Genomic DNA, 24855 nt, shown 5'->3' on the forward strand with positions numbered 1-24855 from the left:
TAAGGGCCCTGCATCCATTTTACCTGAGGTGGAACGCCCTATTAAAAGTAACCTCTGTCTAGCGTTTACCACTGAATGGCTCTCTGCTGAAAAACTACTCTGTTCACCTCATAAAAACGTCACAGGCTTGAAACACGCTAACACCACAAATGTGTGCAGACCACAGGGAATACACAGCTTGTCAAGTGAGTTGTGTGATCACACACAATCCAATGAAAGAGGAATTCAGATGATTTCTGTAACACTCAGTCTTATTTTTTTTTAACAGAAGAGCATTAGGGCCAGGCATAAGAACTGCAGTACGATAATAGAGTCCAGACATGCAAAATGAAACAGATGGTTGTGGGGAGATGATGGCTGATGATGGACCTGTTTGAAATACAGTGGATATGTTGTATCACGAGACATCTGACGGAACAGAGAGGTAACTTTATTCTCATTATGCAAAATAAAATAAAATCCTCATTTTTCCCCTTATGCATGACCCCACCACCCTTCCATATTTTATTGACCCCAACAAAGTGTTTTTGTGGTTTTCTATGCTGCAGAGTGGCACAGCCCAAGGGCCTGGCTTTACACACAGACACAGACACAGAGACAAAGACAAAGACAGTTACCTGAGTGCATGTATACAGTAGATGCAGCGTGGCATGTTCTTTCTGTCATAGATGTCTGTAGTTTCAGGGTAGAAGATCTGAGACACAGACAGGGACAATGAGTCAATGTGAGCAGTACATTGAGCAGCTCCATGATAGCATGTTAGCGTGTCGCAGCATGTATGCAGCAGTGATTCAGGGAGCAGCACTAAAAGAGGATTACACAATGTAAATGTGCAATCACATGCCCTCACATTGTCTCTGTGGCAACACTGAATTGAAAGTTTTGAAGGGAGCTTCTTGCAATAGATTTTCTCCTGAAGCTGCATGTTGCTGAGTTTCCACAGAGTTAACACGGTGCGAAGTTTGCAGAGAAGCCCTTTTACTACAATAAAGTTCACTATACTTATATTATAAAGTTCACTAACAACAAAGTAATGTTCACTTCTTCTATGCTTCTTTTTCATTTAAAGGACCATTTCAACCAACTAACTGCAAAACACTGTTTGTAGATCTAGTGATGTTTCTTCTCTCCACTGAGTTCATGTCACCACAGTTTCTGCTTACATGGGCTGGACAGTATGAACAGTGCTCCCACAACTGGATTTATTTGTGGCAGCCTGCCACATCTGCCGCCACAAATAGATTTTCTATTTTTGGAGCTGGACTTTTCATGAGGAGTGCTGTTGAAATATATTTATTGTTCAGTCATTCATGCGTGTGTGTATTCTGGGCACAGACGAGTGTATTCTGGGCACAGATGGAGCAGCAGAATATCAGGTGCAATGAAAGTGAAACTGCTCCTAAAATTGCTCCACCTGTGCTTAGAGAGGGAACACACAATGATACAAATGGACACAAATGCACTTTGAAGAAAAAAAAAAGCTACTGCAACACATACACTCTCAATCTGTGGAAAACACTGGTGTTTGTGACCAAACGACCAGATGCATGATTCATTTTTACAACATCCATGTCCAGTGTTTTTGCACGTTTCAGGTTGGATTTTTCAACAACATGGTTCATAAAGCTCATAGTGAAATGCATGCTGCCAACTTAGATCTGAAATACTGAAGTTTTTTTGATTGCACTGCAACAGCAGTTTTCAAAGCATTTATTAATCACAACTACATCATCATGCGACAACCTATGAGATCCCCAGCTAAATTTCTCTAAAAGTCTCTTTTAGTAGGTTTTCACACTGTGCTGAAATGAGACATTATACAACCAGATATTATGCTTTGAATAATATTTAGCTTTAATGGGCCTCTTGCAGCAACATTCCAATAAAATTATATTATATTTATCTTAATGTATGCTCAAACACAGGTAACACCCTCTAACTACTATATAAGGGCTGGTGTGGAGCTGTGTGCAAATACATGCCCATGAATTGGAGACATGCTGTCACATGTTCTGCAGCAGGGAAACTGACTTACTATTAAACAAATTTAAACAAAGTAAACTTTATTTTCCAAAGCATCAGTACTAGTGTTACAATAAAAAATAAATGAAAAGTAAAGAAATGGCAAAACATTTGTGATGCTGTAAATGCCAAATCAGCAGCAGTGGTGGAGGAAGTATTTAGATCTTAAGGAAAAGTACTAAAACACACTGTTACTAGTAAAGTCCTGCATTGAAAATGTTACTTAAAGTGATAGTTTGGGATTTTGGAAGTGGGGCTGGATGAGATATTCATCACATATAGTAGATGGAGGTCGGCGCGCTGTGGTGTGGTGTTGTTTGTTGTTGGTAAATCAGACTTTGGCTGTGTCACTTTGATCTCTTCACTTCACAACATAGTCAGTAGTTACTTTGCAGTGTAGTCTAGTATTATTGTGGTCTTGTACTGTACTGAATGCCCCCCCCCAAAAAGTTTTAATATCAACCTCCCTCCATAGCAGGGTAATGATAAGTTTTGGGTGTGAGTCCCATCTGTTTTCGTAAAGAGAGAGCTCTTTGACATACCACTACTGTTTGTAATACACTGACTATACTTAAGAATCTCATACAGCTCCACTTCTAAAATCCCAAACTATTTCTTTAAATAAAAAAATGCAAGTACAGCCAGGAAAATATGTTTAAGTGAATGTACTCAGTGCAGAAACATTTAAATGAATTCAATCAAAATTAGCTAACTAATTCAAATAAAAAGCACAGACTCCTCATATTCCAGAAGCTGTAACCATGAAATGATTTGCATGGAAAATATTTTAAACAACCATTAAAATAGTATCCAATTAATTTCTAAACAATCATAAAATCATTTCAGCTGCAAAGTAACTAGTCACTGAAGTTATTAAAAAATGTAGTGGGGTAAAAGGAACAATACTTCTGTCTGAAGAGTGGTGGAGCAGAAGAAGAAAGTCGCATGAGACTAAATACTCAAGTAAAGTGAAAGTACCTCACATTTGTACTTTTTATAGTACTTGAGTAAATGACTTAATTACATTCTCCACTGCAGACATCCAGTCCACACACATAATAACTGAAATGTAATTGGGATCAATAGACAACATATTTCTTTAGCCCACAAATTTAATAATCCAACCATTATAATGATAAAAAAATAAAATTCATGCATTTTTTATGGTCCTCAGGTTTAAACTTATATTACCCCATGTTGGACAAACAGTTTGTGGCCTGTAAAAACGAGATGGTTTTCTCTTCTCTCGGTAAGAGTGCTCTGGACCGTTTACAAAATTTTCTCTTAAGAGAGGAGCAAAACTAAGAAAACATTTGTGAATCCCAGGAGACAACAAAACAAGAACAAATTGTGGATTCGAACAAACATCAGAGAAACATTGTTTCTTATATTGCTTCTTGCCGGAGACCTAATGCTACATAAACTTTGTATTTGCAATTAGTGACCTAAATTACCCAAATCTGTATCACACAGATTTAGACGCCAGGAGAACAGAAAACAAAATACTGAACAAACCAATAAACACAAGAACTTTAGAGGAAAATATTTCTAAAGAGGAAAGAGAATTTTCATTGGAGGTTTTACTACAGGGTGTAGGAGGAGGTCCTGGCTGAGGCTTAGTGTTGATCAGAATAAAGTCTGAGTCATGCTCACCTTTGGCAGCCCCTTCTCTGCCATGGCGTTGAGCCACTGGATGACATTGTCTGTGTGTCTGAAATGGAGACCGGTCGCCTGTAAAAGAGAAAGCAAACATCAGGACACAACAAACATGTTGTTCAGCCACAAAGACTCCAGCCTCACTCACACTGACAACAGGAGCTGTAAACTGAGGCCCCATTTGTCTCCTGCTCCAGTCAGGTCCCAGCACAAAGCAGGGGAACACACATTGTCACACTGGACTCAACACCTTACCTCGTCAGGGAAGACTCCAGTGGGATTTGTAGAGCTACAAATATCTCAGGATAGAAGATTGAGTAGTGGACTAACAACAACACACAGCTTCCAAAGCTAAGTTGCCTTTTGGCTTCAAAACACTTTTTTTATAATGTTTAAACTCTTCGGAGCAGTTGATCGATATTTCCTGCTTTTACGAAGCTATAAAAAATGACAGCATCATGAACATTCCCAGACATGAGTTGATTGAAGTAGAGCTGCAGAGGAGCACTCTGTTTGATAGGGTGAGCTATCACTTTAACCCTTTGCAACCTGAGCAAATTAGCTTGATTTCATTCAAAAACATGAACAAAGGTAATGAGCAACTTCATAAGAAATTACTCGAAATTTAGCAAGAAATATGTACAATGTTAGAAAATAACCTGGAAAAAAAGTGCAAAATAAAATTAATATTCTCTCTGTAACTTCAAATATATATAAAAATATATAGTAATCAGAACTCTAGTTTTATGGACATTTTCCTCCAATGTTGCATTTTGTTACATCATGTCTTTTTAATATTATTTATTCTTGTTGGAATTATTGTGATTTGATCTTTATTGTTTTGCAGTAACAGTTTTGGCCTGCTAATGGAAGAATCAACAGGACTGCAGGTTTTAAAACATACATCACTTGGACACAGAAACGCATAAATGAGCACAGCTCATTGGGAATGTCCTGATCCTGTTTTTTGGCCCATGACCCTGATCCAAGTGATTAAATATGGAGTCTGCCGGTACCCAGTCCTGATCTGACACTTCCATTTTACAAGATATAACAGCTGCACACTACACACTTTAAGTAGGCTGTTTTAAAGTTATTAAAATCAATCCAATGTACAGCCTCTGTTTGATAAAATGAATACATAAATAGCTCTGCAATGCATTAGCCTACTATTATTGATAATATAATATAATAATATAATAATAATAATAACAATAATAATAATAATAACAAATTATTGCTATCAATTTGCTGCTGCAGAGCAGACCTTTCCCTCAAACTACACATACACATTGCAAACATCAGTCTTATTAACAAAGAGAAACAAGACAACAGCTTTCATTAAACCGTCACCTTGTAACGCGTCTGCTCGCGGTCGTAGATCTTCTTGAGGGAGACGGTTTTCGGGGCAAAGAAGTTGCCCAGTTTGGCCAGATAGACGCCGTTCCTCAGCCCTTCCTCTAGCTCTGTGGTGGGAGGCAACTCCTCATCCAGACAGGCCTCCATCCACCTGCAATGAGAGAAATGCATCACACACATCACACATGGCAGGAAACACAAAGAGGAAATGTACATTCAGACTTTAATATACAGCCTGGGCTGTTTTTAAGAACTTCTACTATTTCCTTCTCCGCAAAGACACGAGACAATAAAGACAGCACTTCAAAGGGGTTTAATTAAGGCTGTCCTGGCACTCTGAAATAGAAAACAATTTTCAATTAAAAATGAATACCCACCCAATTAACAAATACCCATATATCCAGATATTTGGGTCCAGCCCTACTATATATATTTGATAGTATCTGCTGAAAGACACTGCAGAGACTCACATAAGTGTAGCATGCAGTCTTATAAGCTGTAGGAATGTTAAAACAGTGTATGAGACTGTAAAGATGGTTTTGATTGCATTATAATACCAATTCCATGAGGAGTACAGAGGAGCTAATGGTAGGCAACTGGACTGGCTTGAGTGTGACCTCACATTAAAGATGCAAAAAGAGCTCCAAAAGTTCAGAAGTGAAGACGCCTCTTGGATGAGAGGTGAAACATCTTCATGCACCTGAGTCACCATGACCTGGATGACTGAGAATCTTCCCCCGCACAGAGTGAGGCTGCTGAGATGAGCTCAGCTTACACATAAATGATGCTTTGCATTTGTTTAAAGAAGTTAAGAGACACTTCATCGAATCAACTGATTGCCTGTTAATTGATGCTGTTAGTCAAATGGCAACAAGATGCTTTATCTCACTGACTGCATCAGACCAGTGGTGTCTGCGATTCCACATTTAACAGAAAGAAAATAGAAATAAAGTAAACTGAAGTTTCCCCTCAAGCAAATGTTATGTTCACTTGAATCCTGTTTGCTTTGGTAATACTCTGCTTTTCACCTAGCTTCATCAAAAGGTCAAAATGTCCACTTCATGATGGAATACCTCTGAAGCCAATGCCCAAATTCCAATAAAGCCTCAGCGATAGTTTGACATGAATGTTAGCATGCCAAACATGCTACATATGCTAGTGTTAGCAGGTCAAGCTGAGGCTGGGAAATTAATTAATTTTACAGTGTCACTAGCATAAAGTACTTCAACAGTGTATTAGTGTTAGATTTATTACAATATTCCACAATAGAATTTGGGGTTTACAGTAAAATATTGGCTAAAAAAAACAAAGATTTATGGTATTTTATTGTATTTTGGGAAACTGCACATTACTGGTAGAATTTGGATATATTTTTACAGCAATTTTCACTGCAACAAATTTTTCTGTCAAATTACAGTAAACTACTGGCAGCAGTAGTAGCAGTAGCAGTAGAAGTAGTAATTTCGAAGTGTCATTACTGTAAATTACTTCAAAAGTATTTAGCATTAAATTTGTTACAGTATTCTATTGTACAATGTGAGGGTTACAGTGTATGCGTTCCAAAAAGTATCAAGATTTACAGTGTTTTACTGTACTTTTCAAAAAACTAACTTACTTAATGTGAGAATTTTACTGTATTTTTACAGCAATTTGTTAGTATATAAAGATATAAAATATTACATACTGCCCCAGCCTATAAATAATTACGATAAGATAAGTAATAACTCGTATTATTAAGGTATACATAATAGCCATACCAAAGTACCTGAGACATGTGGACTTTAACAGTGGCAGTTGAAATTGAAAGAATTTGAAATTGATGTTGAATGGGGGCAAACAAGTGCAGCTTCATTTTTATGAAGGTGTCAGTAGTAGAGATCATTAATTATAGTTAGAAGAGCTCCTCCTGCTGTTGATCAGCTGACTGATTGATCTGCAATGATAGTAAACAAAGAGCTCTAAGGGAGAATTGGTCCTTAATGTGTTTAAAATAGAAATGGTTTCACTGGGTTCAAGCTCACATTAAAAAGTGCTCGGCTGGTGAACTACAATATGTGACGCAAAACTAGACCCCACAGGTCTGGACTGCATACAAATATTACAGCTCCTGCACAATCCGCCCTGAATGATTTTGCAGCAATAAAATCTCCAACACAACACACACCTAACATGGCCTGTGGTAACCTTTCCTCCTCCTGCACGCTGAGTTCCCAGCATTCCTCATGCGTGACATTTCATTTCTTTTAGGTCATATTGTGGAGTCACATTCCTGCTGTGTGCCCGTGTCAGCTCTGGGCCAAAGAGGAGACACGCTGAGCTCCCACACTGGGACGGGCCTGGTGGACTGGATTCCACCATCTCATGTCATCACCGCCCAGTTACCACAGATAAAGCCAGTCCATGTTTGTCCCTGAAAATTAAACTGGTATTTTGCTCTGTCAGATATGTTTCATTTAAGAGGAGAAGAATCTGTTTTCTCTCAGTCACTGAGAAAAATATTTTATCAGATAAGGGGGCACAAACTTACTGCAGGTGGTTTTTGAGAGTATTCTCCAGTGTTTGTGGCTTCAGTGCAGCCTATGTCTCAGTTACCTGAATGAACTGTGCTCATCTGAGTGTTTGTTTTTTGAATACACTTCATTAACAAATTTGCCATGATGGCTTTTTGCTTGTGCGGCTTTAATTGTACTTGCAGTGGATTATGTTTGTCATAGGTTTTGCACTGCTCTCCTCTCCTCCTCTATCCTCAGGCAGGATGGAGAAACACCATGTGCTGTAGTTGAAGGTAAAATGCAAGACTCTCACACTGAGCAGAAATCAAGCAAGTGCCAGTCAGTTCTGAGTCAGTTCTCTTTAAGTCGCTCATTGCCTTCATCCCATGTTTTCAAAAGGGTTGATGCTACACATTATGAGGTACAGAGTTTCCAGTAATGAACAGTGATGTCTGCCTTGCTGAATTAAGGCCTCCAAATAATAGCGCTGATTATGAAAACCCTGAGTTTGTCATTATTGACTGTAAGGAATTTCACAAAGTGAGGTCAAACATGGCCCTTTGCAAAAGGCAAACAGTCTCTCCTTTCATCTGCAAAGAAAACGCTTCCACTCCTCTGTAACTGAGGTCTGTGTTGAGCAACAACAAGGTAAACTACATCCTGACTAACATTCAAACATTCCCTTCCTCCTATAGAGAGACACACACACACACGCACTTATATTACCAGAGCTTTCAAACCTCAATTCTCATCCAGACATTTGCTCCTCATACAAATACATGTACACACATCACAGCCACTCTTTGCAGTGCACAGGCCAGCTCACCCCCAGCTGAAACAACTTCCCTCCCAGGAAGTCGTGACATGGGGTCTCCAGACAGGCCCTCTATTGAGACCACGAGGCCCGAGCCTGCCAAACGGGAACAACCCCCTCCTTTCACTCCACACTGGAGCAGTGAAAGGCTCCATAAAGACTGCTAACTAATGGCTCTTCTATCAGGCCTACACACCCTTCCCAGGCCAGCACAAACACAGACACACCCTCCACTTCACTAGCCACATCAGCAGCTGGGATTTTTGAATGTCGCCAACTGGAATCCAACAACAGCAGAGAGATATGTGGTGTTGTGATTATGACACTAACAGGCATGTCTACAATCAAAGAACAGCCACAACTATGAAAGCATCGTCTGGAATTACTCTAAACAAAAAGCAGGTGAGGAGATAGAAAGGTGCAAGAGCATCCTCTGGGACGGGCTGAGTGAAGGCTAATGCTACGTTCATGTCATTCCAGATCGATCAGAATACAAGCAGCCAAGCGGGAAAAATTCTCAACAGCCTCACATATGAGAAACTGCAATAGATCCAACTTGTCAAAAGAACGAAATGCAACCCAGAATCACTGCCAACACACTCGGATGCATGCTCATGCAGCCTCCAGCAGCAGGTGTGGGCTCCGTGTATTTCAGAAGATTTTATTGATGTGTTATTAATGCTTTATTGTTTTTATCAGAGTTTTCTAATATTTATCAATAAGTGTCCTCCAGCAACTGCCTCATGCATTGCCCGTATGGAGTTATGGTGGACACTTATTAATCTGCTTCCGTGGAGCTTGAATGTGCACAGGTGCAAGTCACCCTGTGTACAGATTAATGTCCACTGTTGTATGTTTATGTGTCATATTGTTTGTGCTTTATGTGTTTTTACTAGGTTTTTACACTTGTTACAACACCAACTGCCCCCTGTAACAAATAAAATTGAATTGAATTGAATTGAATTGAATTGAAATAAAATCTGATACTAACATAAACAGGATCAAACTAGCCAGTAAAAGTTATCCACTGTATTTGGTTTGATTTGTGAACACACTTCAAATATCTTAAAAGATATAGTTTAATTTCCATTGATCTGGGGGACTACATGGGTACACAGGATACACCAGAGACCATTTCACAATGGGATCACTCCAGCTGGGATAAGGCAATCCGTGACTTAAAACAAATGTGGCTCAGGGGCTTAAAATTGGAGGCCCAATGGCACCTTCTATCCCTCCTACCCATCTCCCACCTAGGGCTCTGCAATATAACTATGATATTACGTTATTTAAAGGCTATCATCCATCCATCCATTTTCTTCCGCTTATCCAGGGTCGGGTCGCGGGGGCAGCAGCCTAAGCAGGGAAACCCAGACTTCCCTCTCCCCGGCCACTTCGTCCAGCTCTTCCCGGGGGACCCTGAGACGTTCCCAGGCCAGCTGTGAGACGTAGTCTCTCCAGCATGTCCTGGGTCTTCCCCGGGGCCTCCTACCGGTGGGACGTGCCCTGAACACCTCACCAGGGAGGCGTCCTGGAGGCATCCTAATTAGATGCCCGAGCCACCTCATCTGGCTCTTCTCAACGCGGAGGAGCAGCAGCTCTACTCCGAGCTCCTCCCGGATGACCGAGCTTCTCACCCTATCTCTAAGGGAGAGCCCAGCCACCCTACGGAGGAAGCTCATTTCGGCCGCGATCTTGTTCTTTCGGTCACTACCCAAAGCTTGTGACCATAGGTGAGGGTAGGAACGAAGATCGACCGGTAAATCGAGAGCTTTGCCTTTCGGCTCAGCTCCCTCTTCACCACGACAGATCGGTGCAGCGTCTGCATTACTGCAGACGCTGCACCGATCCGCCTGTCGATCTCCCGCTCCATCCTTCCCTCACTCGTGAACAAGACACAGAGGTACTTAAACTCCTCCACTTGGGGCAGGACTTCGTCCCCGATCCGGAGGGGGCACGCCACCCTTTTCCGGCCATGGTCTCGGATTTGGAGGTGCTGATTCTCATACCAGCCGCTTCACACTCGGCTGCGAACCGATCCAGTGAGAGCTGAAGGTCGCGGCCCGATGAAGTCAACAGGACCACATCATCTGCAAAGAGCAGAGACCCAATCCTGAGGTCACCAAACTGGACCCCCTCAACACCCTGACTGCACCTAGAAATTCTGTCCATAAAAGTTATGAACAGAATCGGTGACAAAGGGCAGCCCTGGCGGAGTCCAACCCTCACCGGAAACAAGTTCGACTTACTGCCGGCAATGCGGACCAAGCTCTGGCACCGGTCATACAGGGAACGGACAGCCCGTATCAGGGAGCCTGAAACCCCATATTCCCGGAGATCCCCCCACAGGACTCCCCGAGGGACACAGTCGAATGCCTTCTCCAAGTCCACAAAGCACATGTGGACTGGTTGGGCAAACTCCCACGCACCCTCAAGGATCCTGCCAAGGGTCCAGAGCTGGTCCACAGTTCCACGACCGGGGCGAAAACCGCATTGCTCCTCCTGAATCTGGGGTTCGACTATCCGGCGGACCCTCCTCTCTAGTACCCCCGAATAGACCTTACCAGGGAGGCTGAGGAGTGTGATCCCCCTGTAGTTGGAACACACCCTCCGGTCCCCCTTCTTAAAAAGAGGGACCACCACCCCAGTCTGCCAGTCCAAGGGCACTGCCCCCGATGTCCACGCAATTTTGCAGAGTCGCGTCAGTCACGACAGCCCCACAACATCCAGGGCCTTGAGGAACTCTGGGCGGACCTCGTCCACCCCCGGGGCCCTGCCACCGAGGAGCTTTTTGACCACCTCGGTAACCTCAGCCCCAGAGTAGAGAGACATTTTAAAACGTCCTTTAAACTACTGTAAACTACAAAAATACAAAATTACAGAATGAACTGCAATTACAATAAAGCTAGATAAAGTACAGTAGCTACCGTCATATAATAAAGTTGAATTCACTACTGTTACACTTAATAAAATACAGTTATTAGGAAGTAAATTAAAGAACTCTTATAATGAAATGCTTTTATTATTGCTTTTATTTATTGCCCTTTCAGGCAGGAAGTGCCGATGTTTTTGCTGTGGACCTGAGGCTTCCAGTCAATAGTTGGATGGGTTCCAGGATTGCATATCAGCCTTTTTTCACCAAGTTCCACCTCTTTTGACCTCCAGACTGCAACATAATTGGTCAACACTACTCAAACAGAAACCAGAACACCTCTGACACCAAAATCTTGTCCTGCTGCAAATTCTGCATTTCTATGCAGATATCTGTTAACAGAGATGGGGACTGAGCTGACTTAACTAACAGGCCGCATATTTCGATTCTAGCTGGAGATTTCTTTTACCTCCCATCTCTGGATCAATAACAATAATCTTTTTAATGACGGAAATTAAACAAACTACAGTACAGGAAAACATGAAAACACCACTGACCATCATCTCCTCCCTCCTGTGTGCTGGCAGGAAGCTACAGTCAGAGCTGAGTTCAGGGGTCAGTCTCATAGGAAGAGCTCTGCTACTGACCTCTGTCTCTCCAGGAAGACACACAGACACCTCGCCAGCAGTGCGTCTCAAGCTGCTGTCGAGGTGCATCCTCTGGATTCACTGGGTTTAAGGATTTTGTTTGGTTGCGAGGGATCCATTAACCCCTTGAAACTTTGGCAAATTTACTTAATTTCTTCCAAAAACATGAGAAGAAGGCAGAGAGCAATGAAAGAGGAAATGACCCACAATTACAAAAAAACATATTCAAAAAAAAAGAGAAATTGACCTGGAGAATGACTTAAAAAGTATTTTTTTTAATAATAATTTTAGACAGATAGACAGATAAACATGAGAAGAAGGTAAAAAGCAAGAAAAGAAGAAATGACCAAGCAAATAAGTTTTTTTTAAAAAACAATTAAGTTATTAAAAATAAATAAATAAAAAAAAGAGAAGACCTGGAAAAAGTGATTTTCCCAAGCTTTTTTTCCAGGTTAGGTCTAATTTTTGGCAATTTGTGGATAATTTCTTACCAAGTTGCTCATTGCCAAGTAATATCTAATACCAGCTAAGCTTACACTAATACAACACTAGCTCTGTTATTGTAATAATATGACCGATCGTTCTGTCGTCCCTCTCAGGGAGCCGTTCTCACTGCCACACTGGATCAGGACAATCAAGAAACAATGACATGCCACTAGCTGATGGCTCTTCCATAACACCACCCAGCATCTTTCAGGGATAGATAAATTAATTTAAATGTAATCAGAGTGAGTTGAGAACTAATTTAGTGATTTGGAGGTCAAACTATGTTGAGGCATCTAAAACTGGCTAAATTTGCCTGAGATGACATCGTTTCAACAGCATCTAAATTACTTCATGTCAGTATACTGCAAGTCCTACAAACATACCAGTATAATCTAGTCAAGGAAACGCTATTATGTGTAAGCTACTGTAGATGTCCAAAAAAATGAAAACCAAGCTTGCTGAGAAATTGTCGAGTCAGCATGTTTATCTTTAACATAACTGAAACTAAGCTCCTCGCGTGAAAATCCACACACTGCTCCCATTTGTCAGTTATGATTTTGTGGCAGTAAAAACAAGAACGTTGCAGGATATCACACATCCTGGTGGAATGTTACAAGAAGGAAAAAGACATTTTACTTACTGGGAAAATTAGGTTACAGAGAAACATATAAACCCATTACCAACAAAGAGTTTTTTCCTATCAAGATTAAGGGAAAAAGAACCTTAAAACAACAAATGACAGACACAATGTGCAGCTGTAAAAGACCAAATGTTATCTTTTTGTGTGTTATTGATGCAAACTCAAAACTTCAGCTGTGTTCGAAACCACCTCTTACACTAGCAGTACATACTGATTTGGTCAAAACGTAGTATGCAGTATGCGAACAAAAGTGAAATCCACAGTATGCCAGATATACCCGGATGTCATACTAATTCAGAAAAAATCCTCAGTATGCATCCGACCAGTCTGCCTCGCCTGCTGTTTCCTACAATGCATTGCGTGGAGAGTGCAACGGTTGTTGTCGTGCCAACAGTGGCTCGAGCCTGGCCATCACACAGCTGGGCAGACCTAAGCCACCAGATGGGGTCCTTAGCTTGCCCTAGAGTTACAGTTTATTAATTAGGCCTTGCTAAAATCGTATTTCTATCTTTTAAGGTCCTTTACATTACTTTTATCAGGTAAATCACATACCAATGTATGCTAATAAGTGAGTACAATTATACAGGAGACATGACGAATTTATTTTATTTTAATTTATTTTTAAAGATGATTTTTTTGGCTTTTCATGCCTTTATTATAGTGCAGTTAGAGAATGACAGTAAAGGGGGAGAGACAATGGGGATGACACACAGGACCACAAGCCGGAATTGAACCCGGGCCGCTGCTAAAAACTCAACCTGTGTGGGGCACACGCTCGACTCAGAGCTAGAGGCCACCCCGACATGAGCGAATTTTAACCAACAAAGCAGCTCCGGCTTTCACATGAACAAGATACAATCAGAAAGTTTAAAGGGGCAGCCCGTATGATTGATCCAGAATATAGAGGATAATAGTGCATGTCCCAAACAAAGCTTAATTAATACTGGGGGAACTCGGCAGTAATGCGATCATAATGGCGGTACATCTGGTCACTTCCAGTCGTTACAAAGGCGCTATTCATCTCACAGGTAAGCCTTCATCACTATCGTCCATATATATCATTTGTTTACTTTTATTTCAAACCGTAAATGGATGTTACGCGATAGCGGTTTTGCTATTGTCTGTTTCCACTTTCAAAAACCAAAAACCAGCCATGCCTGGCTCAGCATACCGCAAAATGTATCGACCAAAACAGCCATACTGTATACTACTTTGGAACGCAGTATGTAGTATGTAGAGCATACTGCATGCTGATTGCAACTGTAGTATGCAGTATACCGTTTCGAACATAGGCTTCCTGTTTAGTTTCACAGTAAAAAAACCTTCCAGCAAAGGCGATCAATTCTGTCTTTTCCTGTGATGTAGCTGCAGGAAATGTGTTAAAGTCCCTGGAAGAAGATAATCATTGCTCAGTTGTCATGCTGAAACAATTAATTGTAAGAATATATGAGGATTCACTGTAACTGTCTGTTGAATATCTCCTGGTTATAAATGGTTTGTCAGACAAACAAAGAAATCTGAAGACCTCACTTTGAGCTTTAAGTTGCTGTGATCTTTCAGCTTTCTTCTCACAAAAGCAAAATGAATAAATGAATGAATGAATGAATGAATGAATAAACAAACAAGTAAATAAATAAATAACATACTTTGATTTGGATTGATTTCAATTTAATGTCCAAAAAATGTCTGAAATTTGTCTTGCATCCGAGGACTGGGTGGGGGGGGGTGGGGGGTAAAAATAATGGACCATTTATTATTCAACAGTATGTAAATTGCAACCATTTTCAGTGAAATATTACAGTATGCAAATACTGGACACACAACACAGGCATAAATCCCACGGTGGGACTGCTGAAAATGCTGCAGCTCTGAAAGAACTCTTCTCTACCTACTGTGAGAATGTCCCATGATCCTGAACTATGGGAGAAAGGCTCAATAAACGCATTAAAAACATGACCTGGACTAACTTTGAGTTTTGCCCGAGGCTATATGTTCTCAGTGATCCAAAGATGATATCTCACTGTGGAGCCAAGGATTTCATTCAGACCAGTATAATGGTGGGAAAGCAAAGGATAATGAGAAACTGGTGGACACCAGGTGGGCCATCTTTGAAGGAGTGGTTCGCAGAGTTGGCAAAAGTTGCATCATATGAACAAATCACCATCAGCTGGATGAACAGGACTGAGAAATGTGGGGCCAAGTGGAGAGACTAGATTACATTGCTGACATGGACAGATCATAAGGTAAATTGCAATCCATGTGCATTAGACTCACTTACACACTTTATTGGTGTCTGAGAGCTCATCAGCTGCTTGTAGATCAGAGTAGATTGTGGTGCATATTCACGTAGGAAAATGGATTTGTTTTGTATGTCTTTTGTTTCTTTGTTTTTGTGTTTTTTGGTCTTGTGTTTTTTGTCTTACAATTACTTAAGAATTACTATTATTATCATTATTTTATCTCTCTCTCTGTAGATGGATAGATGGATAGATAGATAGATAGATAGACAGACAGACAAACATTTCATTTAATGACCATAGATGACATTGTTAAAGTGTAAAAAAGTTCAATAAAATATTAATGGGAAAAAAATTATATATAATAAATTACTCCACAGTGTGAAAAACTGCAGATACAATCGGACTGCCACCTTCTGGTTTGAGCTGGAAACATTTCTGAGAAGTTGAACGGAAAAGGGACCTGAACAAGAGTCATACAATTAAAAATTAATGTATCCGTCAATTTCATTATGGAACACTGGAAAAACAGTTCATTATGTTTTAAAAGTATCATACAGTCACACAGTGACAAAAATAAATCATGTACAGAAATAAACAATGTTGATGCATCCAGATGCTTTGATAATTGTGTTATAATAGAATTGTTGTTTGCTGAATCTTAAATAAATTGAATCTGGTGCCTGGAGATTTCCACTTCTACCAGGATGTACACTGTTTCACATAAATGTTAAAAAAAACAAAAACAATATTTAGCCAAACAACAAAACCACACTAGAAATACTTCATATCAAATCAGACATTAGGCAAAGTATATGCAGCGCAACATATTAATCATTCCCTTTTACATTCAGTGTTTGACTCAGGTACACTGAGGCTACTTAGAAGCTCTGATTTAATAAACTGGCAGACTGAGGAACAATAAAAAGGTTTCCCAGCCTGTTCAGTCGAGCCTGTGGGACTCTAAATTTATTGTGTGATGGCAAAAACTGAAATTCTTCATATAAATGTGAGTTACTTGGACTTTAACAGCCAGAGACAACATTCTTTTAGTGTACCCAGTTTGGAAACTTGAGTCAAGTGTTTGACCCGAAATCTTTAAACAGATACGCAGGAGTCTAGCCAGTCTGGCTTGAACTGAACAGAGACTGTACCATGCACTCATGTCATCCTGCATAACATTCTGCTGTATAGATTGGAAAAACAACAACAGGATCTGTTTTCTTGCTCCAAATCACCTCAGACTCATGAGGAAAGGAAATACATTGTGTTACCTTCCAACAAATATAATCTACATGTGCACTCCAGGATAAAGCAGTGTCCACACAGATGCCCGGATATTTAAGGGAGAAAACTTGCTCAATCTGTGTTACATTATTATTATTAATTGTTAAAGAAAAAAATTCTCAATGTCAGCCTTTTTAATTCAGTTTTCTAAAAAAGATAGCTGTTGGTCTCATCTGCATAGCACTGTGTCAGCTGTCAATTTGGTTTCAAATGACTTAGTCATAGTCTTGGATGAGAAAAAGCAATGTGCTGCTATCTTTATGGATCTCTCCAAGACATTTAACACTGTTGATCATTCCTCCCTTTTATCATTTTTTTTTGTATATTTGGTTGTAGTTTAGGTGCTTACACTTGGATCCAGAATTACCTATCTGATCAACAGCGGTCAATGAACCTGGGAGAAATTTTGAGCAATAAATAAGGGCATTCCACAAGGTTCCGTCCTTGGCCCGGTCCTTCTTACAATTTATATAAATGGTATTTTTTCGCTAACTGTCATTCACATTTATACTCAGATGACACAACACCACACTGTACTGTAGACTCTGCTCAATTAGATGTAGAGAACCTGCAACATTACTTTGACATTCCTCAAAATGCACTTGCAGCTGCTAAACTTGTGCTGAATGCACATAAAATTAATTTGTTGTTTTCTAGAGGTATAAGTTAAAAAATAATATAAATACCTTGGTATTTGGATAGATGACAGTTTCACACAAGTTTCATATAGACAATCTTGTCATCAATCTTTGGCAAAACCTTGGTTTGTTGTGGAAAAATAGAACTAACTTCACTATGTTTGCTAGGAAAAGGACTGCTGGATTATGGTGACATAATTCATATGCATGTCTGTAGCACTCATCACTGTATCCTGTACGAAAAGTTTGGGTGATCCTCTCTGTCTGATAGATTTGATAAACATATGTATGCACTTATTGGGAAGCAGCCATCTTATATCATATCTATGTTACAGTGGTCTCTTGGTCCACATAATACTATATCTAATGACCGGCTTTTACTGCAAGTTCCTAGAGTTTGTACCAACCTTGGAAGATCTTCCTTCTGTTTTTACACTCCGACTGCCTGGACCTCCTTGCAGAGCACACTAAAAATTAATAACTTGGTAACCCTTGGTTAATTTGAATCTATGATCTCTGACCATTACACTTCTGTTTGCACCTGTTGTAATTGTTTTTATTACTGATACATAAATATTGTACTTGCTTTAGTTGGTTTCCTTGAATTATTTGCATCTTGTTTATTTTATTATTATAATTTTTATTAGGGGTGGGCAATAAATCGAATATACTTGATGTATCACGGCTTGTTCCATGTGATATGTATAAAATGACTATATAAAGAACACTGAGTATAAGTTGTCTCGTTTTTGGGTTGTTTTTTTTTTTGCCACCAGCATGAGATTTGCTTCTGCGTTTTGTTTTTCCCTCTCTCTGCTACTGCTCTCTGTATAATATATTCTATACTATGTAGTATAACATATATTACATATATGAACTGTAAAGCTTATAGTTTGTTTCAAGCTTAAAAACAATCAATCATCAAGTTTAACAGCACTGCAGTAACAGCCTAACTAGTGGCAATAGTAAGAGCAGGTGGGGCGTTGCAGAGCTCTGATCGCTACTCTTCAGTCACATTGTGGGACCACGGAGCACCAGTGTGACTTTGAATTCTTTGCTATGAACTGGAGAGCTGGTAGTTTGTCTCCAGCTCGCAGTGGCTGAATCCTAACGCCATTACAGTTTAACTGTCTGCTAATGCTAACATCCAACTGCTGACCGGAAGCTTCAAGTCCACAGCAAAAACATCAACACTTCCCACACAGGTGAGCCGGGTCCTTCAAAATAAGAGCACCGTGGGTTCTGCTTTGATCCATTTAATTATAACAATACTTTATTTATCTTTACTATAACAGTACTTTATTTACTTTACGTCGTCTAAAATTATAACAGTATTTTATTAAACTTGATTATAACAGTAGTTTCTGTAACTTTATTTTATGGCAGTAGTTCCTTTTTTTGTAACTGTGGTTGATTTTTAAAAAGATTTCAAAATATTGCGATGTATATTATGTATCGCAATATAGCCTAAAAATATCCTGATGTCATTTTAAAGCCATATCACCCACCCCTGATTTCTATTTATATACTTGTTTAAATAATTGATTCTTGTTTGCATCTTGTCTATGTGTAACTGTATTTGACTGTTTTTTTATCTTTACACTTGACATCACTGTAAATGAGGGCCAGCCCTCAATGACTTTTAAAAATATATATAATAATACACAATAGAATATATTTTACTGCCTTTTTGTTAGCGATGAGCTTTCCATGGTGACCTGGCAGGTGAAGAGCTTCATACCATCAACTTGAAATCAAGGCTGAGCCAATACATGAAGCCCACCCTCCACTGGAGCCTTCAGTTACACCAAGGAAACCCCCCTGGTGTACATGTAAATGTTCTCTATAACACACATCTGAGCAGAAACACATTAAACAGGCGTTTTACTATTTTTATACAACAGCGTCTAAAAACTGTCCTGTGTGTTATAGATATATTTGTGACTGAAAAGAAAAAGCATGAAGTACTGTATGTTTGCAGAATAGCTGGAAAGGCAAATGATGTGTGTTGAGTCTTATCTGGCAGCAGCACAATGTCAAGGTAATGATACTATTAACACACACACACACACAAATACACCCTTGCTGTATATTCTCTCTGTTTCCTGCCAACCAGCCACCTCTGCTACTATGATGATGAACTGGAGTCTAATTAAAGAGCGTCTCATAATTCTCAGCCTGCAGCAGTGTGTCGTCAATGCTGTGCCGTTTGAGGACAAAGCACAGAGGAAGAAAATAAGGAGAAACTTGACCAGAGGGAGCACAAAAGAAGACAAGTGAGAGCCAAGTTGTCCATTACATGCTTTGCTGCAACGCTGGAATCTATGCACCAACTGACCTCGTCCTCTCCGCTCTCACACAGGCCCACAGCAGATGGCCTGACACACAAATCCATACTTCCTCAGTTAAAGTGGGGGAAATAATCAACTTAGTTTCTATTTTCAACAAGAAAACATAACCTGAGGTATACACTCTAACACACTTTCCAGGCTGTGACACTGACCTTTGCATGTGTGTTTGTAAAAGCTTGTGAGAAAAACTACACGTCTGTGCCACATACAGCCTCTGACAGTCCATCTGCAAATCAAAACTGACTTGATATTCTACAATTTTTGACTACAGACAGTAAGAATTAATGTCAGTTAGAGATGAAACAATTACCTAATGCCAGACAACACATCTACTTGAGTTGAAATGTTTCAGCTTGAGCAAATAAAAAATTGCATGATGCTATGATGCCAAAGCCACTCATTGCTTGAATTCTCCTGTTCAGTTGCATCATAGTAAAATGCTCTGAGTAATTCAACTTGGACTTTTATTGTGAAAGGTCAAAAACAAAAGGAGAAAAGCAGTAATGCACTGTCATGGACAATGTGTCTTGGGTGACACCACAGACTGTATATAAACATGGACAATGCATCCCCACTTACCCCCGCTATGCTTAAGTGAGACTAAATATCTCAGGTACAGACACTGCCATCTATGCGCTGGTGATGTCATTCGCAGTCGTAATCTGCGCAGTAACGATATCTGAGGTGGGGGAGTTCCTGCCAAAACACCAGTCTGACCAATCATGAGCAGCCCAATTGAATGCAAGCACGTGGATTGACTCACAGCTGTCAAACATGGCAGAAAAGTCCCCTTTTTGTAGAATTTAATAACTCATTAAAACCAAAGTTTCATAAGAACAAACACTTGAACAAACACAAGAGTGATGAGAACTATCTTCAGTGACAGAAACCATCTTTGGGAAACATTTCTTTGGTGTTTATTTTAGTTTTTAGTTTGGCCTATGTCCATTCACTAACATAGAAGGGCAGGCTTTAGGACCTATAATGCAGTCAGACACCAGGGGGCGATCCAAACTGAAAAGCTTCACTTTGGTGGAGCTGTCATGTTGTCCATCTTTATTTACAGTCTATGGGTCACATTGGTTCAGAACACAGAGCCTCTGCGTTCACTGTGGTGTCATCACTCAACTCCAGTTATCAATGTACTTTACAACCAACCAAGTAAGCACTGATGATTACCAGATAGCCCAACCATTAGCACAGCTGTTAACGGCCAATTTGCGAGTTGGGAAACAAAACTCCCATACTCCCAAACTCCTAACAAAGCACCCATATTTGCACAATTTCGAAAGGCAAAAAATTATCTTTGAGATATGAGAAATTAACTTTGAGATGAGATGATTGGGAGGACAGAAAAACATAATTCAAAATGTATTAAATTAACTTTCCTCTATTGTGTCTGTTCTGTCATGAATTACTCAATCTTGTCTGACAATGAAACAGGCTGGAACCACTGGCTACCTTTTCAGTTTTCCAGTTTCGTTTGTTCGTTTGTCAGCAGGATTACTGGCCACCTTTCCTGGAGCATGTGGGAGGCGAGAAAGCATGGTCCAAAAAAGAACCTTAAAATCTTATACCCCTTTCCCACCAAAATTAGCACGTGCATGTGAGTTTTTCAAACATGGGTAAACCTGCTAAATATAAGCGACAGACTGAGTGAATGCCAATCGTACTCTGCATTAAAAATCAGATGTTAGCTGGTGTTAACCTACACAAAAAATGCAAATATTTGTCACATCGTGTGTCATGTTTTATGGTAAAACTTGCTTTTGTTGTATTTAATATGATGAGTATTCTGTTGCATGAGCCGGCCTCTTCAGGTTTAACCCTATCCTAACTTGAATGAGAATAAAATTATTTACTATTATTTACAGAAATTATCAGGCTGAATTGATAAAATCTTGATAACAAAACAAGTCATTTTGCACTGGTTATTACATTCAAAATAACTTATTCACTGATTTACAGCTGCAACAGAAGCCATGGCGTGGGCTGAGGAGGAGCCTATGATGATAAATGCAAGTTTAACTTACTTAATTATGATTGGCCAGTGAGCTCCCATGCTCTCATGCACATGCTGAACGGCAAGTACAGGCCAGTAAAGACAGACTTGATAGCACTGATCAGGTAAAGTGCTTATAGTTTTGTTGTATTCCAATGACCTTCACAGGACCTGCTGATTATCTTTAGTTCTTTAGCTCTAGTTTCTTAGATCTGGGGATCTGCTGATTTTATAACTGAAACCTTGAAACTGAATATCTTGTACTAAATTATGGACTGTTGGTAGAACAAAAAAAAGAAAAACAAAAAACAAAAAACCTCCTGGGCTCTGGGAAACTTTATTTTTCTAACAAATGAACTCTGACTTTTTGAATATACAAGCAATTACTTCATATAGTGCTTCAGTAAATATGGTGCATAAATAAGTAAATCAAATGCCAAAATGAAAACTACATCTATTATCGGAGAAACTGTCAAGAAGTTTAATTAGTTGAAATATAACCACGTTATTGAATCTACATATTTATAGAGTGGCAAGCACTCATTTATATAAAAATGAAAAAGATATGGGATATTCATTTCCCATAAGTGACATTTAACTAATGGCTGACAAAGTATTTATGAAAGAATGTTTTAATTATTCACAAAAACTATCAAACATCAGATTTTGGTATTTGAACTCACTCTAGTTTCCACGAGGTTCAGTTTTAGAGCCCCTCTATCCTCTGCTGAGGATATCTGAGTGCAAATACCAGCTGAGCTCTGACAGGAAACGCTGGAAGGATAGAAGCAGGTCTGAGAAGGGGGGCTGAAAGTGCTCTGTCAGCTGACAGCTTTCAGATTCAAAGATTGCTCCTGGGCTGTGACGGATTTCCAGAACGGAAGAGTAAGTTGTGGTTTCAGGTTTCACAGAAGGCCAGGTGAGAGGCTGTGGAGGAGGGGCGGGACCGGGACTGTTCCTGCATGGCCGATCCCTCTCTCTTTCTCTGTGATTCCCACATTGTGCCGGCTGTGTAGCTCAGGCTGTTCTCTGAGAGGCCTACACAGCAGGTAACATTTACACTGCAACCAAATATACAGCCTACAGCAGTGTAGACACGGAACTCAGATGCAATTTCAACATCATGTTGATTCAAACAGGCAGTCAACAAGATATCAGTTTCTCGAAAGCCTCTTTCACACAAATTACTGGAATAACCTTTTCACTGATTACACATGCACAACATTCAGGAACATTTCCATCTTGTGCCTTTTCACACATGACACAGCAATGCCCGAATAGAGGACAAGCAGATGATAGTAATGCAAGACTTCTTCTTAAATCTTCTTAAACCTTCTTAAAAGTGTGCGTAACTAATGATTTAACACTTGAAAATCTGGATGGACATTCGTTTTCTAGTTTGGCATTCAGACACCTTTTACAAGTATTTAAAACCTTGAAATGGTATTTCCTCAAAAAAAAAACAAAAAACAAAAAAACATGGAACTTGGTATGAAAAGTCCTGCAAATACACAAAAAAAAATTTTTGTAAATTAAAATGTGACAAGAAAATGCCTTGAGGGGCAGGGGAGGGGCTACATGAGTGTCTGATATATAATCTTTTCATTCTGTTAATCTTTTAATCTGGGAGACATTTTATGCTTTAACTTGAAAAGTTCTATATATATAAGGATTATTCTTATTACTATTTTTATTATTACTATTATAAGCAGTATTATTATTACTGTTACAAACTGTATGCCCCGGTGAAAATTCATAAAGTTATGAAATATTACATGTCCACCTAAGCCTTGTGTGGTTCTCTGCCAGTGTGGACGTGAACCAGACAGTTATTCCACTTCATGGCACAATGGCTCTTCAATGATACCCTGATGTTTCATCTCATGCCAACAATAAGTCAGATTTCCCTGTTGATGAGGATCAGTCGACTGAGGAGAGATCAGTCTGAGGAGGTCTGAACACATCACTCTTGAGCCATTGTTCTCCTTACAGTAACACATTATCAGGGCCTGACATTACATAATATTTATTGCAGCAGCCACTCGACACAAGAGTGTTTGGAAACTGTTCGAAAACAGGAAATTACAGACAAATGGCCGGAGCTGTAGGAGGAACTGGGCTGGTCCTGCAAAGAACGGTGAGAAGATGGAGTTTCAAGCTGATGTAGCAAGAAAATCAGGATGTCTTACACCACAAAAAATGTGCTGTCACACAACTTTAACATTTTATTTTAAAACGACAACACCGATTTAGAATTGTAAGCCTTTTACAACATCCTCTGACTTCATCCCCTCACCCATGTCATTATACAATGCATAAAGCAAGTAATCCTTTTTTTCTCTTTTCTTTTCATTTTTTAGGACAAACTTCTGCTGCCTGGCTGACAACACAGCACAAAACCAGACATGGATGTGACAGTGAAGTTTGTAAAGCAACAAGGATTATCTCTGAGGGATGGTTTGTTATGGTAGGTTTTAGAGAACAGAGCAGTGATGAAACAGGCTGACAACACTCGACACTGCAGGAGGGATTAAAAATAAAACAGAGATGATCGCTCTGTTAACTGTGATGGATGATCTCGATCTGTCACAGGCCTCTTTTCATACACACAGCTTCTCTTTAGGAAAGATTCAAATATAGAAATTCTGCACAGTCCAGCATACTCATCTGATTATAAAAAAAAGTGATGTAAGAGGAGACAGTGTTTTTGTTAACATTTTTTTTTTTTTTTGATAACATTAGATCCTGACGTTCAGGAGGTTTTCACCAGAAGCCAAATTATCCACAAAGGTTGCTTCCTCTCCAAAACAGATCCACTAAACTGCTAGAAACACTTGAATAAAACATGTTGCAAATTAGTGTAACTCTGGTGCAATTGAGCTCCTTACAACAATGGCCAACACAAAAATGTGAAAATAGCCATATCTGGAGCCAGTATTTGATTTTTCCATTGTGGGCTACAGTAGAAACTTGGTGATAAATGAGATAAATGATGATAAATGATAAATGAGAACCTGCTCGCAGATATAAACGGCTTATTCTAAGGTAAGGAGAAGACAATGATTCTTATTTTCAGCTGATTATACACTAAAGAAAACAGCCTTATTATATAATACTCAATTTCTGCCAGTATATCCCCCCCAAATCCTACACACTGGAGTTTAAATACATGGGATCTTCTCAAGGCCAACAGATTTCATGACTCTACTTTTAGAGCTGCTCGGTGTAAAAAGTGCATAAAATCTTCCTTAGCTCAATTTTTTCCTTTCTCCTATTTATTTACATCACATTTTAACACACTCACATTTTATGACAAAGAAAAGATCAGAAATGCCTTTTCATCTCACGTAAC

General features: G+C 39.6%; 1 protein-coding gene across 1 annotated transcript in view; it reads right to left on the minus strand.

Moving 5' to 3' along the window:
- The window catches only part of iqgap1 (IQ motif containing GTPase activating protein 1), an 85266-nt gene that overhangs the window by 41773 nt on the left and 18638 nt on the right, over positions 1 to 24855 (minus strand). Inside the window, exons 3-5 of the mRNA XM_042485164.2 lie at positions 5032 to 5188; positions 3676 to 3753; positions 618 to 694 (exon numbers count right to left, since the gene is read on the minus strand). Coding sequence (XP_042341098.2) covers positions 618 to 694; positions 3676 to 3753; positions 5032 to 5188 — 312 coding nt within the window. The remainder of the gene's footprint in view (positions 1 to 617; positions 695 to 3675; positions 3754 to 5031; positions 5189 to 24855) is intronic.

Source organism: Plectropomus leopardus, chromosome 1 (genome assembly GCF_026936395.1).
Source record: "Plectropomus leopardus strain MGB_pleo_1.0 chromosome 1, ASM2693639v1, whole genome shotgun sequence".
Taxonomy (NCBI): domain Eukaryota; kingdom Metazoa; phylum Chordata; class Actinopteri; order Perciformes; family Serranidae; genus Plectropomus; species Plectropomus leopardus.